Genomic DNA, 12,882 nt, shown 5'->3' with positions numbered 1-12,882 from the left:
CCTGTCACATACACAGACACACACACACGCAATACACACAATCTACAGTTCTGAGAAAAGTTAATTGGAACCTAAATTCCGATTTCAGTACACATTTAAGTGTAAATTTTAGTCAAATACAAGATTTCAGTCTATACAAGAGTGTATATACAGTATGTTTAGGGTCGTTATTATGTTGTAAAACTGCCATTCGGGTCCAGTTTCTGAAGGGAGGGCATCATGGTGTTCTGCTTTAGAATGCTACAGTACATGTTGGGATCCATGTTTCCCTCCATGAACCACAGCTCCCCAGTTCCAGAAGCACTCATGCAGCCACCATGCTTGACTGTAGGCAAGACACAATTTTCTTGTTATTTTTCACCAGGGTGTCACCACACATGCTGGACACCATCTGTGCCAAACAAGTTTATCTTAGTTTCATCAGACCACAGGACATGGTTCCAGTAATTTATTCTTTTTGGACAGGTTGTCTTCAGCAAACTGTTTGTGGGCTTTCTTGTGACATGCAAACCGACTTGTTGCGTGAGGCGTATGGTCTGAGCACTGACAAGGGAACCTTCTGCTTTGGCAACCACTAAAGCACTCATACGTCTGTTATTTGAAGCCAGCTTCTGCACCTGACACAGCACGAGGCGTAGCCGCGGCGTACGACAGTTGTAACACGATTTGGTCATAAGTAGAGTAGGCTATATGTACAGTACTGTGAAATGATGCCGGAAGCTGGTACGCACTGTCGTACGCCGCGGCTAGCGATTGTGGTCGTATGTCGAATGGTCGTTGCATAGGTTGTAATTCGACGACTACCTGTATGACCCTGGCCACTCAGTTTCAGGGTGTTACCAATCTTCTTATTGCCTCAGCCATCTTTGTGGAGAACAACAATTTAAATAATCAATTCCTTAGAGAGTTATTTGCCATGAGGTGCAATGTTGAACATCTAGTAGGTATTATGAGAGAATTGTACCCAAAGCATAAAATTTTAACTGCTCCATTACAAGATAAAAAAAATTTGTATAGTCCTGTCAAGCAGACAAAAACATGAACATGATGACTAGGACATCAATGTACAAGGTTAAACAATGTACAGCTGTAATTAAATAGGGTGTACTCACTTTTGTTGCCAGTTATTTAGACAATAATGGCTGTATGTTGAGTTGTTTCCGGAGGACAATAAATCTGCTGCACATTGACCACTCTAAAATATATCCAAGTTTCATTTCTATAGTATTGTTCCCTGATAAGGTATACTAAAATGGTTGCTGAAATGTGAGGGGTGCACTCACGTTTGTAAGATACTGTATACACCCCTGTAAGGGGTATACTCTTACAGAAATGGACCAGTGAGTACCACCTCCACTCTACCTCGTCTTCCCCAGCAACTCCACCTTTATCTGCCCCATCTACATCAATCGTACTATTTTAAAACAGAAACTAACTCTGCCCACATCTGGTAAAGCTTAAACTATTTATGTCCACATCTGGTAAAGGTTAAACTAAGGCACTGGGTTAATGATCAGGAGGTCAGGGTCAAGCCCCTGTATTGCCAAACTGCCACTCTTGGGACCTTGAGCAAGGCTCTTAACCTGCTGTGCTCTGGCTGACTATGTGCTCTGACCCCAGCTTCCGGACAAGTTGGGATATGCAAAGAAAATAATTTTACTGTGATGTAATGTATATGTCACAAATAAAGGCTATTTTATTCTATTCTATTCTATTCTATTCTATTCTATTCTATTCTAAAACTACATCTGCTAATGCTAAAACTAACTCCACCCAGATCTGTTAAAGCTTAAACTAATTCTGCCCACATATGTTAAAACCTAAACTAATTCTAAGTTTTCCGCCCACACCTGTTAAACTAACTCCACCGACATATATTAAAACTTAAACTAACTTAAACTTTAACTAACCCACATCCGTTAAATTAAACGATCTCCACCCACATCTATTGAAGATAAAACTCATTCTGCCAACCCCTGTTAAAACTAAAACTAACATCGCCCACATTTGTTGAAGCTTAAACTAACTCTGCCCATACCCGTTAAAACTTAAATTAACCTACTTCACATCTGTAAAATCTTAAACTACTTTCACCTACATTTGGTAAACTTTTTTTAATAACTCCACTCAAACCTATTAAAGCTTAAAGAAACTCTGCCTACACCAGTTAAAGCTTAAACAAACTATTTCCACACCTGTTAAAGCTTAAACCAACTCTGTCCACACCCGTTAAAAAGCTTAAACTAACTCTGCCCACACACGATAAAAAGCTTAAACTAACTCTGCACATGCCTGGTAAAGTTTAAACTAACTCCACCTACACCTGTAAATGATTAAACTAACACCGACAGTTAAAGCTTAAGCTAACTCTGCCCCCACCCGTTAAAGCTTAAACAAACCCTGCCCATATGCATTAAAGCTTAAACTAACTCTTCCAACACCTGGTAAAGCTTAAACAAACTCCACCTACACCCCAAAATGCTTAAACTAACTCTGCCCACACCCGTTAAAGCTTAAACAAACTCTTCTCACACCTGTTAAAACTTTAACTAACTTCAACCACACCCGTTTAAAGCTTAACCTAACTCTGCCCACATCCATTAAAGCTTAAACTAACTCCACCCCCATCCATTAAAGCTTAAACTAACTCTTCCCATACCTGTTAAAGCTTAAACTAACTCCACCCACATCCATTAAAGCTTAAACTAACTCTGCCCACACCTGTTAAAGCTTAAACTAACTCTGCCCACACCTGTTAAAGCTTAAACTAACTCTGCCCACACCTGTTAAAGCTTAAGATAACTCAGTCGACCCCAGTAAAGATTAAACTAACTCCAACCACATATTTTAAAGCTTAAACTAACTCTGTCTGGATATAAACAGCTTAGACTTGCTTCACCCAAAGCTTCAATGCTCAAGCTAAGTCCACCAATATTTGTTAAATCCTAAATGAAGAACACTATCTTAAGCCCCACCCACCTCTACTACACTATTGTCCTTCCTTACCTTTCTGTTTGTTGAAGTTGTGCAGGAGCATCAGCAGCTCCACCTCTTTATCGTCGCTTTCATCTTCAGTACTAATCACATTTTTATTTCCCCCATCCTCCAGAGGGTGCTGTTTAAAAGACACCATCTCTTCAGGCTTAGCCTTAGTTAACATTTCATCTTGCCATTGTTGTGTCTGAGTGTTGGATCCCTCTTTTGGTGTTGTGCTAGGCCTTTCCTTTTTTTCCTCTTTTATTTCCTGTTGTTTCTCAGGTGGTGACACAGGACTGCTTCCAAGTGGAGGTGAGCTCGGAGGGGAGCTGGGTTTTAGGGTGCACTTCACTACCTTCTCCCTCTTAGGACTCTCCTCAGAAGCAGATTCGATGAGCAGGTCAGTGTCCAGCTCTGCCTCTCTCTCCTCACGCAGCAGGCTGTAAAGTGGAGGGTTGCCATGTTGCAAAAATTCCCTCTTCATGTTAATGGAAACCTGGATAGGATTGTTAGGTCTTCCCTCAATGTCGCACATCTTCTCTATAACTGACGGCTTAAACAGATTACCAGGTCGGTCTTTGGTGCCGAGCTGATTACTATGTCTTGGGGAGTCAGGCTCAATTTCTGAGTCTCCAGATTCCCCACTGTCCTGCATCCCAAATCGTGATGAGTGCTTTGTAGGACTCTTGGTGTCATGGTAGAGGGTGCTGTTGTTCGTGCACTTCATCCCTACAGGTTGGAACAGGATTTCGGAGGGTGACTCTCTTCCTGTGAGGAGACAGACAGAGACATACAGAGTGCGAAACAGGAAGTTTATGAGAGAAGGTGGCGTGATGATGTGGGTGTGGTTTACCTGTAGGGGAGTGGTTAGGAGAATGATTGACAGAGGAAGCTGCACTGTCATCTTCTGGTTCAGACAGTGTTACAGTGGGAACGCCTTCTTTTCCCAAACTCAGCACGCTTTCCCTCTCATACACTCCAACTCTTAATTGTTCGGTTGCTAGGATACAGGAATCTTTGGTCACTGTAATCTTCACTGGACTGGCAGGGCATGTTTTTTTCTCCAGGAACTCTTTATCTGATTGGTCCTCCACATAAGGGAAGGTGTTTCCTAAGTCTTCGTTTACTGGCAGATTTTCAGCATTCTTCTCCAGGTAGCCTCCCAATCCAAATGCTTCCTTTTCTATTTTTGCCTTAAGATCCATGAATCCATCTTCAACATCATCAACATCATCATCATCATGATCCACGCGGCTACCTATTGGCTGCATTTTTGACACCGTCTTACTGCGGTTACTGAGGCCACAAAGGTCATCGCTCATATCCATGTAGTTGTAGGGCTCGCTTTTTTGGTTGTGGACGTCGCAGGGGTCACCAGGGGTCATTCCAATTCCAGAGTCGCTCCCCAGAGTCGCAAGCGGAGAGCGATCGTGCTCTGAAGAGCTGAGAGGAATGCTAGAGATAAACGGGTTTGAGGAGGAAGAGTTAGTGGAGAGGAGAGAGGTGTAGAGGTCACTCTGTTCGGAGGAAGATTTCAGGAATAGATGAGACACCGAGACTAAAAGAGAGAGAGAGAGAGAGAGAGAGAGAGAGAGAGAGAGAGAGAGAGAGAGAGAGAGAGAGAGAGAGAGAAAAACACACACACAAAGACAGAGAAAGCTTTAATACATGATATGCTCAGTAAAAAAAAATCTAAATACTGTTTACGATTGTCCAATACTGAATTGTACATTTTTCTTCTTCTTATTTTAGCTTCTCCCATTAGGTGTCGCCACAGCGAATCATTTGTCTCCATACTCCCTTGTCCTCTACATCTGCCTTTTTCAAACCAACTGCCTGCATATCTTCCCCCGCCAGATCCAAAAACCTACTCCTTGGTCTTCCTCTTTTCCTCCTTCTTGGTGGCTCCATCCTCAGCATTCTTCTACCGATATACCCCATGCATGTCCAAACCATCTTAATCGTCCCTCCCTCACTTTGTCTCCAAAACATCCTACATACGCTGTCCCTCTAATAAACAAATTTCTAATCCTGTCCATCCTCGTCACTCCCAACGAAAACCTCAACATCTTCAGCTCTGCTACCTCCAGCTCCACCTCCTGTCTTTTACTCAACGCCACAGTCTCTAAACCATACATCACAGGTCTCACAACAGTCCTATAAACTTTCCTTTTCACTCTTGCAGATACCCTTCTATCACAAATCACTCCTGCCACTCTTCTCCACCCACTCCACCCTGCCTGCACTTTTTTTTCACTTCTCTAACACACTCTATTACTTTGCAATCTTGACCCAGGTATCTGAACTCCTTTAACTTTACTAGCTCTTCTCCCTGCAACTGCACCACTACACTTCCCCCTTCTCTCCAGCATATACCTCCACCTCTCCAGGCTCTTCTCAACCTGCTCCCTAAAAGGAAAGGGCTCAGAGCCGATCCTTGATGCAGTCGAACCTTCACCTTGAACCAGTCTGTTGTTCCTACTGCACACTTCACTGCTGTCACACTGTCCTCATACATGTCCTGCACCACCCTCACATACTTCTTTGCCACACCTGACTTCCTTATACAATACCACAACTCCTCCTTTGGCACCCTGTCGTACGCTTTCTCCAAATCCACAAACACACAATGCAACTCCTTCTGACCTTCTCTATATTTCATCAACATTCTCAAAGCAAATAATGTGTCTTCTTTGGCATGGAACCATACTGTTGCTCACACTTCTCTCAGCCTGACCTTCACTACTCTTCATAACTTCATGGTGTGACTGATCAACTTTATTCCCACTGTAGTTACTGCAGGTGTGCACATCTCCTTATTCTTAAAGATCGGTACCAGCACACTCCTTCTCCATTCCTCAAGCATCCTCTCACCTTTCAAAATCTTGTTAAACAATCTTGTTAAAAACTCCTTTGCCATCTCTCCTAAACATCTCCATGTCATCTGGTCCAATCGAATTTCCACTTTTCATCCTCTTAATTGCTGCTCTTACTTCCTCCTTACTAATCCTATCCACTTCCTGTTTTACCATCTAATTTTCCTCATTCATTAGCTACTTAAAATACTACTTCCATCTCCTCAACACACTCTCCTCACTAGTCAACACATTTCCATCTCCATCCATTATTGCTCTAACTTGCAGCACATCCTACCCAGCTCGATCTCTCTGCCTGGCCAATCGGTATAAATCCTTTTCTCATTCCTTAGTGTCCAACTTCTTATACAACTCCTCATGTGCCTTTTCCTTGGCTTTAGCCACATCCCTCTTCACCTGCTGCCACATCTCCTTGTACTCCTGCCTACTTTTCTCATCACTCTGTCGATCCCAATTCTGTTCCTCCAACCTCTTTCTCCTTATGCTCTCCAGCACTTCCTCATTCCACCACCACATCTCTTTCTCTTGCTTTCTATTTCCAGATGTAACACCAAGTACCTGCAGTAGTTGCCCAATCATCCAGCATCTCTTCACCAACACCGACCCCTGTCTGACCTCTTCCCTGAACCTCATACTACAGTCTTCCTTCTTCAGTTTCCACCATCTTATTCTTCTTTCAATCCTCATAATCCTCCTCTTCTTCTTCACCTACAAAACCATCCTACAGACCACCATCCGATGCTGTCTAGCTACACTGTCCCCTACCAACACCTTATAGTTTCCAATCTCTTTAAGGTTGCATCTCCTACATAGAACACAGTCCACCTGTGTGCACCTTCCTCCACTCTTATACGTCACCCAATGATCCTCCTTGTTTTAAAAATACGTATTCACCACTGCCATTTCCATCCTTTTAGCAAAATCTACCACAATCTGCCCTTCCACATTCCTCTCCTTAAGGCCATACCTTCCCATCACCTCCTCATCACCTCTGTTCCCTTCACCTACATGCCCAATTAAGTTTGCCCCAATCACCAATCGTTCATTCCTAGGTACACCATCTACCACTTCATCTAACTCACTCCAGAATTTTTCCACCTCCTCCATCTCACAACCCACTTGTGAAGCATGAGCACAGATGACATTTATCATCACCCCTTCAACTTCCAGCTTCACGTTCATCACCCTATCATAAACTCTCCACTACACTCTTACTGTACTCTTCCGTCAGAATCACCCCTACACCATTTCTCTTTCTATCCACACCATTAAAGAACAGTTTAAACCCCCTCCAATATTCCTGGACTTTCTCCCTTTTCACTTGGTCTCCTGAACAAACAACATATCTACCTTTCTCCTCTCCATCATATCAGCTACCTCTCTCCCTTTACCAGTCATAGTATCAACATTTAAAGTACCAATTCTAACCTCCACTATCCTACACGTTTCCTCTTCCTAATGTCTTCTTTTCCCCCTTCAGCCAACAGTAGCCCAATTTCCACCAGTACCCTGTTGGCTAACAAGACCTGTGGCGGTCGTTGGTAACTCGGGAGTTGACCGATCTGGTATAAATTTCTGATTTGTGATCCGCATATTTGATTTGGCTTGATGTTTTACGCTGGGTTCCCTTCATAACACAACCCTCCCCATTTATCCGGGCTCTGGACCGGCACTAAGAGTGCACTTGCAACTCTAATGGCTGGGTTTGAAATTGAAAAACTAAATTTTTTTATTTTACATATAAATAGAATATAAAAAATAAAAATAACTAGTAATAGTAATAGTAATATAAGTATTACAAATATACTATACAATAACATTCATATACAAAATAAGACAGAAAGAGATGGGTATGGGTATATTTATGGGCCATAAATTTCATAGCTTTCTACATACACTATATATATTCAGGCTCTGGGTTACTGATCGGCAGGTTGAGGTTTTCAGCCCCAGTATCACCAAGCTGTCACTCTTGTGGCCCTTGAGCAAGGCCCTTAGCCCTCTGTGCTCCAGGGGTGCTGTATAATGGCTGCCCCTAAACTATGACCGCAGTTTTCCTGGAATATGCGGAAAATGATTTTAGTGCTTCAAGGCGGTTGCAGAACCAGAAGGTCTGCTTGTCAGTGCTTCATATGTGTATAAAACCCTGAAGAATTTGTGATGCACACTGAAAGCAAACATGGGTGCCTTAACCCTGTCCACTCCCACCCAATCTGCAAGTTTAATGCTCATGAACTGTTCTGTAACATGCAGCGTTTTAATTCCACTGTCTGAGAACCAGCGTGGGCCACTCGCTATAAATAGACATATCATCCGTGTGTGTGTGTGTGTGTGTGTGTGTGTGTGTGTGTCAGACTCTTTATACATAAGCTCCAGCTTAAACAACACACACATGCACATTGTGCTGATTTCTAAGTGCTATATTCATGCAGTTCATGTCTATATAAACAGACCAACAGAGTAGACTTAGATTTCAGTGAGCACACACACAGAAAGAGAACCTATTCTACACAGACACACATGCACACAAACACACACACATAGTGACCCTTACTTCACACACACACACACACACACACACACACACACACACACACACACACACACACACACACACACACACACTTTATGAGAAGACCCTTACACCTCACATACAAACACCATTAATACACACACACACACACACACACACACACACACACACACACACACACACACACACACACACACACACACACAGAAACAGATTGAGAGAACCCTTTCACCCTTTTTGAGGAGCAGTGGCCCAAACCAACAAAGAAGCACTAAGTGGGTGGGTGCTTGTTAATACAAATGATCCAGTTGTTAATGTACAAATATACACTTAAAAGAGAAGACAGCATACTCTGTAATGATTTCAGACTTTATTGTAGATGTTTTGTTAAGAACTAGAGCAATTTTTTAGCAACAGACATACAAAAACAAATGACCAAATTACTAATTCTGCAGATCAACCACTAAATGTAATGTGGGTTGTAATGCGTCCACCTATTAATGCAATGATCTATGAGTGCAGAGGGGCAGTGGCTCTGAAGAGAACCCTTATCCCTCACTCACACACACACACACACACACACACACACACACACACACACACACACACACACATTGAGAACCCTTACTCCTCACAAACACACACACACACACACACACACACACACAAACAAAGTGAGAACTCTTACTCCTCTCACACACACACACACACACACACACACACACACACAAAGTGAGAAACCTTACTCCTTACACACACACACACACACACACACAAACTGTGAGAACCCTTACTGCTCACACACACACACACACACACACACACACACACACATACACACACACAAGTGCCATGTTTATCAGATTGTAGTGGAGTCAGAGGTCAGAGTTAACAGTTTACTGGAATAATGCACATGAATGAAAAGTGGCTCTAATTATAGTAATGGAGTTTAAATGAATGTTCATGTTTATTTGCAGAGTAAATAAATGACACAGAAGAGGAGCCTGACTTTCTGTATCACAATATGCTTGTGTGTTAGAAGTTTTGAAGTTCCCCTTTTCTGTGGAAATAAATCGATCACGTGACCATTAGCGATCCTGAAACTCCCACACACTCACAAACACATATGCAAACCATCTATTACCTGAGGATGCAGTTTCCATGGCAACGACGGTTCCTTTGGGCGCTTCATCACCGGGACAGGTCGGTTTAAGCATCTTCATCTTCTTTTCCTCCGCCTCCTCCTCCTCTATTTCCGCCTCCTGCTTTTTACCGTGCACATCCTCCTCCTCCTTCTCCTCTTTTCTGAATCCCGGCCCGGACCGCTCGCGCTCCTCTCCGTACGGTTCTCCGGTCCCGGACATGTTCTCTCAGTCGCGCGCACGCAGTCTCTCCCTCTCTCTCTCACACTCTCTCTCTCTCTCTCTCTCTCTCTCTCTCTCTCTCTCTCTCTCTCTCTCTCTCTATCTCTCTCTCAGAGCGGAAAGCGTTATAATAAATCTATTCTAACAGATTTAGTGCGGGCTGTAGTTTAATCTGACCGGAAGTGCTTGGAGTTTCTGCCGCGCCGAACACCGGAGCGTCAAGTGAGCATGGATGCGTGTGTTTGGTGCGGGGTGTGACGTCAATGTGTGTGTGTGTGTGTGTGTGTGTGCGTGTGTGCAGTCGTTTAACTCTTTACAGTGGAAACCAAAGGTGGAAAGTAACGAAGTACAAATATTTTTGAAAATGTGAAAGTGAAACACTTTTTACTTTCACTCATTACATTTTTACACAAATATCTGTACTTTCTATTTATTACATTTTCAAACCAGACTCGTGACTTTAGTTTTAATCTTTTTGCTGAAATGTAACTTATATCTTGTCATTGCGCAGTTTTTTCAATTTACCACTGGTGTATTATTTTCTGGCTCTTACACAATACAGATGTAGATGTAAACAGAGACATTCCTGATCACCTGATCATCATCATCTTTTCTCTGCTTGTGTTCTAGATGGTGGATGTTCAGCCTGGACACATTCATTAGGTAACACAATAAAATTTTTGTTTTGTATTAATATATTAATGTGACGTCCAGTTACCAGTGTGACACTAAAGCAGGTAGTAGTAATGGCTACGTTTTACTTAAGTACATGTCAGAGCCCAAACTTCTTTACTTTATCTTGAGTAAAAAATGTTTTTTTACCAGAGTCTTTTACAACATGAGTATCTGTACTTCTACTAAAGTGAAGGATGTGTGTACCTTTGCCATCTTTGTTGGAAACTGAAACTGACACCCAGTTTACGCTTTGGTGAAACAGTGTGTTGATGTTCAGTAGTACACGCGTGCATGATTATGAAGAATTATGAAAAAATAGGTTAATACACAGTGTCTTTCTTATTTTCCTCTTGAAAAAGCAACTAAATATTACATTATAAATAAAAAAAAGAAGTAAAGGTGGGATAGATCGGCATATAATAATTTCAGCATACAAACATTACACCCTAAAAATGAAAGAAAGAAAGAAAAAGAAAGAAAAAAAGAAAGAAAGATGACAGGGTTTTTTTTTTTTTTTTTTACTTAAAGTAAGTTATAAAAGAGTGCCATTTTCCAAAACTTTTGGAACAATAAAAAAAGGTTCAGTAGGGCACTTCAATATTGCGGCTTAGGCACTTTGACACAATTTAACCTCATACCTGTTCCTTAAACCCCTTATCTACCTTCTGGGTTTAGGATAAACTTTTACATTCACAACTGAAATATTTCAATTTTTTTTCATGAAAACAATTTTTCATGATACAGACACACACACACACACACACACACACACACAAAATAAAATGTAAAACACTGTGTGAAGAGCATGTTTACTGGGCCAGAAGGACTGCTGGGTGACTCTGCTTCTGAAGAAAGGAGCTTATGATGCCCTTCACTAACACTCTGGGTTTCTTCATATCAACCTGCAGCTGAACACATCACAAAAACCTGTGCAGATTTTCACACTCATTCTTTGGTAACTATTCCTGGGTGATATTTGTAAAGAAATGTGTGAATGTTTGAACCATATTTTGAGAGCTCTGATAGACAGGAAATGCACTGCAGCATAAGAGCCATTAGAGGAACAAGAAGTAATGACAAGAAATGGTTTCTTTTTATATCTCATGCTTCAGTGTTTTAACTGTACAGTGAATTTCATGTACAGAAAAGTTATTTTAATCTTATACAGTTTTTTCCTGCTAACCTGCTAACAAGGGCAAGGATATGTACTGCTCTCTCTCTCTCTCTCTCTCTCTCTCTCTCTCTCTCTCTCTCTCTCTCTCTCTCTCCCTGTCCTTCTTCTTCTCTCCCTCATTTTCTTCTTTCTCTTTCTCTCTCTCCATCTTTTTTCCCTTCTTCTCCATATTCTCACACTGATGGCTGTCATTGTCAAAGACATGCTGGAAATCTTTCTAGATAGAAACCATCCAATGTCTTTATCATCCTTTTTCTTGAAATATCACTGATTAATGTTGGTGCTGGCTGTGCTCCATTCGTGTGAGAACTCTGTTGAAGTCTCAGTGCAATTCCCACATGCGATTTATATCTACCCCCCAACAATGTTTAGTTTATTAAAATTCCAAATGTTAGATAAATAGACATGTAGTTAAAGGGTTGATTGGGACTTATAATTGAAGCTGAAGTGGACGATGACAATGAACATGCACTGTCTGACCCGATGTTACATCTCTAATCAGCCATCATGACAGAGGCAGTTCAGAGGTCAATAAGATTTCAGATGGGGCCAATGCTCACCCATAGGGTCTGTAAAAGTTTAGAGTTTAGACTGATTGTATTAGTAAAGTGTAAAGTAAAAAAAAAAAAAAAAACAATACATAATATATAATATATAAGGTGAGTGACGTTCTTTAAATGCATTTATTTATCATTTAAATAATAAAAAAAGAAAATGGCTTTCCGTGGGCTCACCACCTGCAGGAGGGACCGTAAGGGACGGTGCTGTGAGGATTGGGCAGCAGTCGAAGGCGGGGGCCTGCTTAGACTGCTGCCCCCGCGACCCGAATTACGGATAAGCGGGAGAAAATGAATGAATGAAAAAGAAAATGTTTTTTTTTTGTCTTGTTTGACTTCAAATAATCTTGAAATAGTTCAGTTCAGTTTTTTCCCCCCTAATTGAGATAGACCTGATAAAGCTGGTAGGGGAACTTGAATGTTCAGTGGTGGGCCATCAGGTCCAGCAAAGCCTTCTTTGCTGACCTAAACACTATCAGAATAACTGACATACATTTACAACCTACATTTTTATATTTGTTGCATGAAATTGTATTAATTTATTCCAAAAAGTTTATTCTCTTCATTCCATAATGTTTCTCTTGGCTGCACTGCTTCCAGTACGTGTATGTGGATGTTACATTTTTTTGTCCAATTAGATTTCAGCGTGTATGTGCTGCCATGTCAATCTAATCTGCCCAGGGCCTTCAAAGTCAGTGCTGCTGGCCTCTTTACTTTAGTCTCTATT

General features: G+C 41.6%; 1 protein-coding gene across 2 annotated transcripts in view; it reads right to left on the bottom strand.

Moving 5' to 3' along the window:
• Positions 1 to 10,046, bottom strand: part of rtn1a (reticulon 1a) — a 28,110-nt gene extending 18,064 nt beyond the window's left edge. The window contains exons 1-3 of one of the 2 annotated variants that reach the window (XR_014533275.1): positions 9,530 to 10,006; positions 3,830 to 4,534; positions 3,007 to 3,744 (exon numbers count right to left, since the gene is read on the bottom strand). Coding sequence is in view for 1 of the 2 variants with exons in the window: in XM_083539970.1 (XP_083396096.1) it covers positions 3,007 to 3,744; positions 3,830 to 4,534; positions 9,530 to 9,749 (1,663 nt within the window). In the remaining variant the exon portion in view is untranslated. Of the gene's footprint in view, positions 1 to 3,006; positions 3,745 to 3,829; positions 4,535 to 9,529 lie in introns of both variants that reach the window. The other variant, XM_083539970.1, reaches the window with a different exon arrangement.
• Positions 10,047 to 12,882: the final 2,836 nt, after the last annotated feature.

The sequence above is a fragment of the Silurus aristotelis genome (assembly GCF_946808225.1).
Source record: "Silurus aristotelis genome assembly, chromosome: 4".
Lineage (NCBI taxonomy): Eukaryota > Metazoa > Chordata > Actinopteri > Siluriformes > Siluridae > Silurus > Silurus aristotelis.
This window is presented reverse-complemented; position numbering and strand designations above follow the sequence as displayed.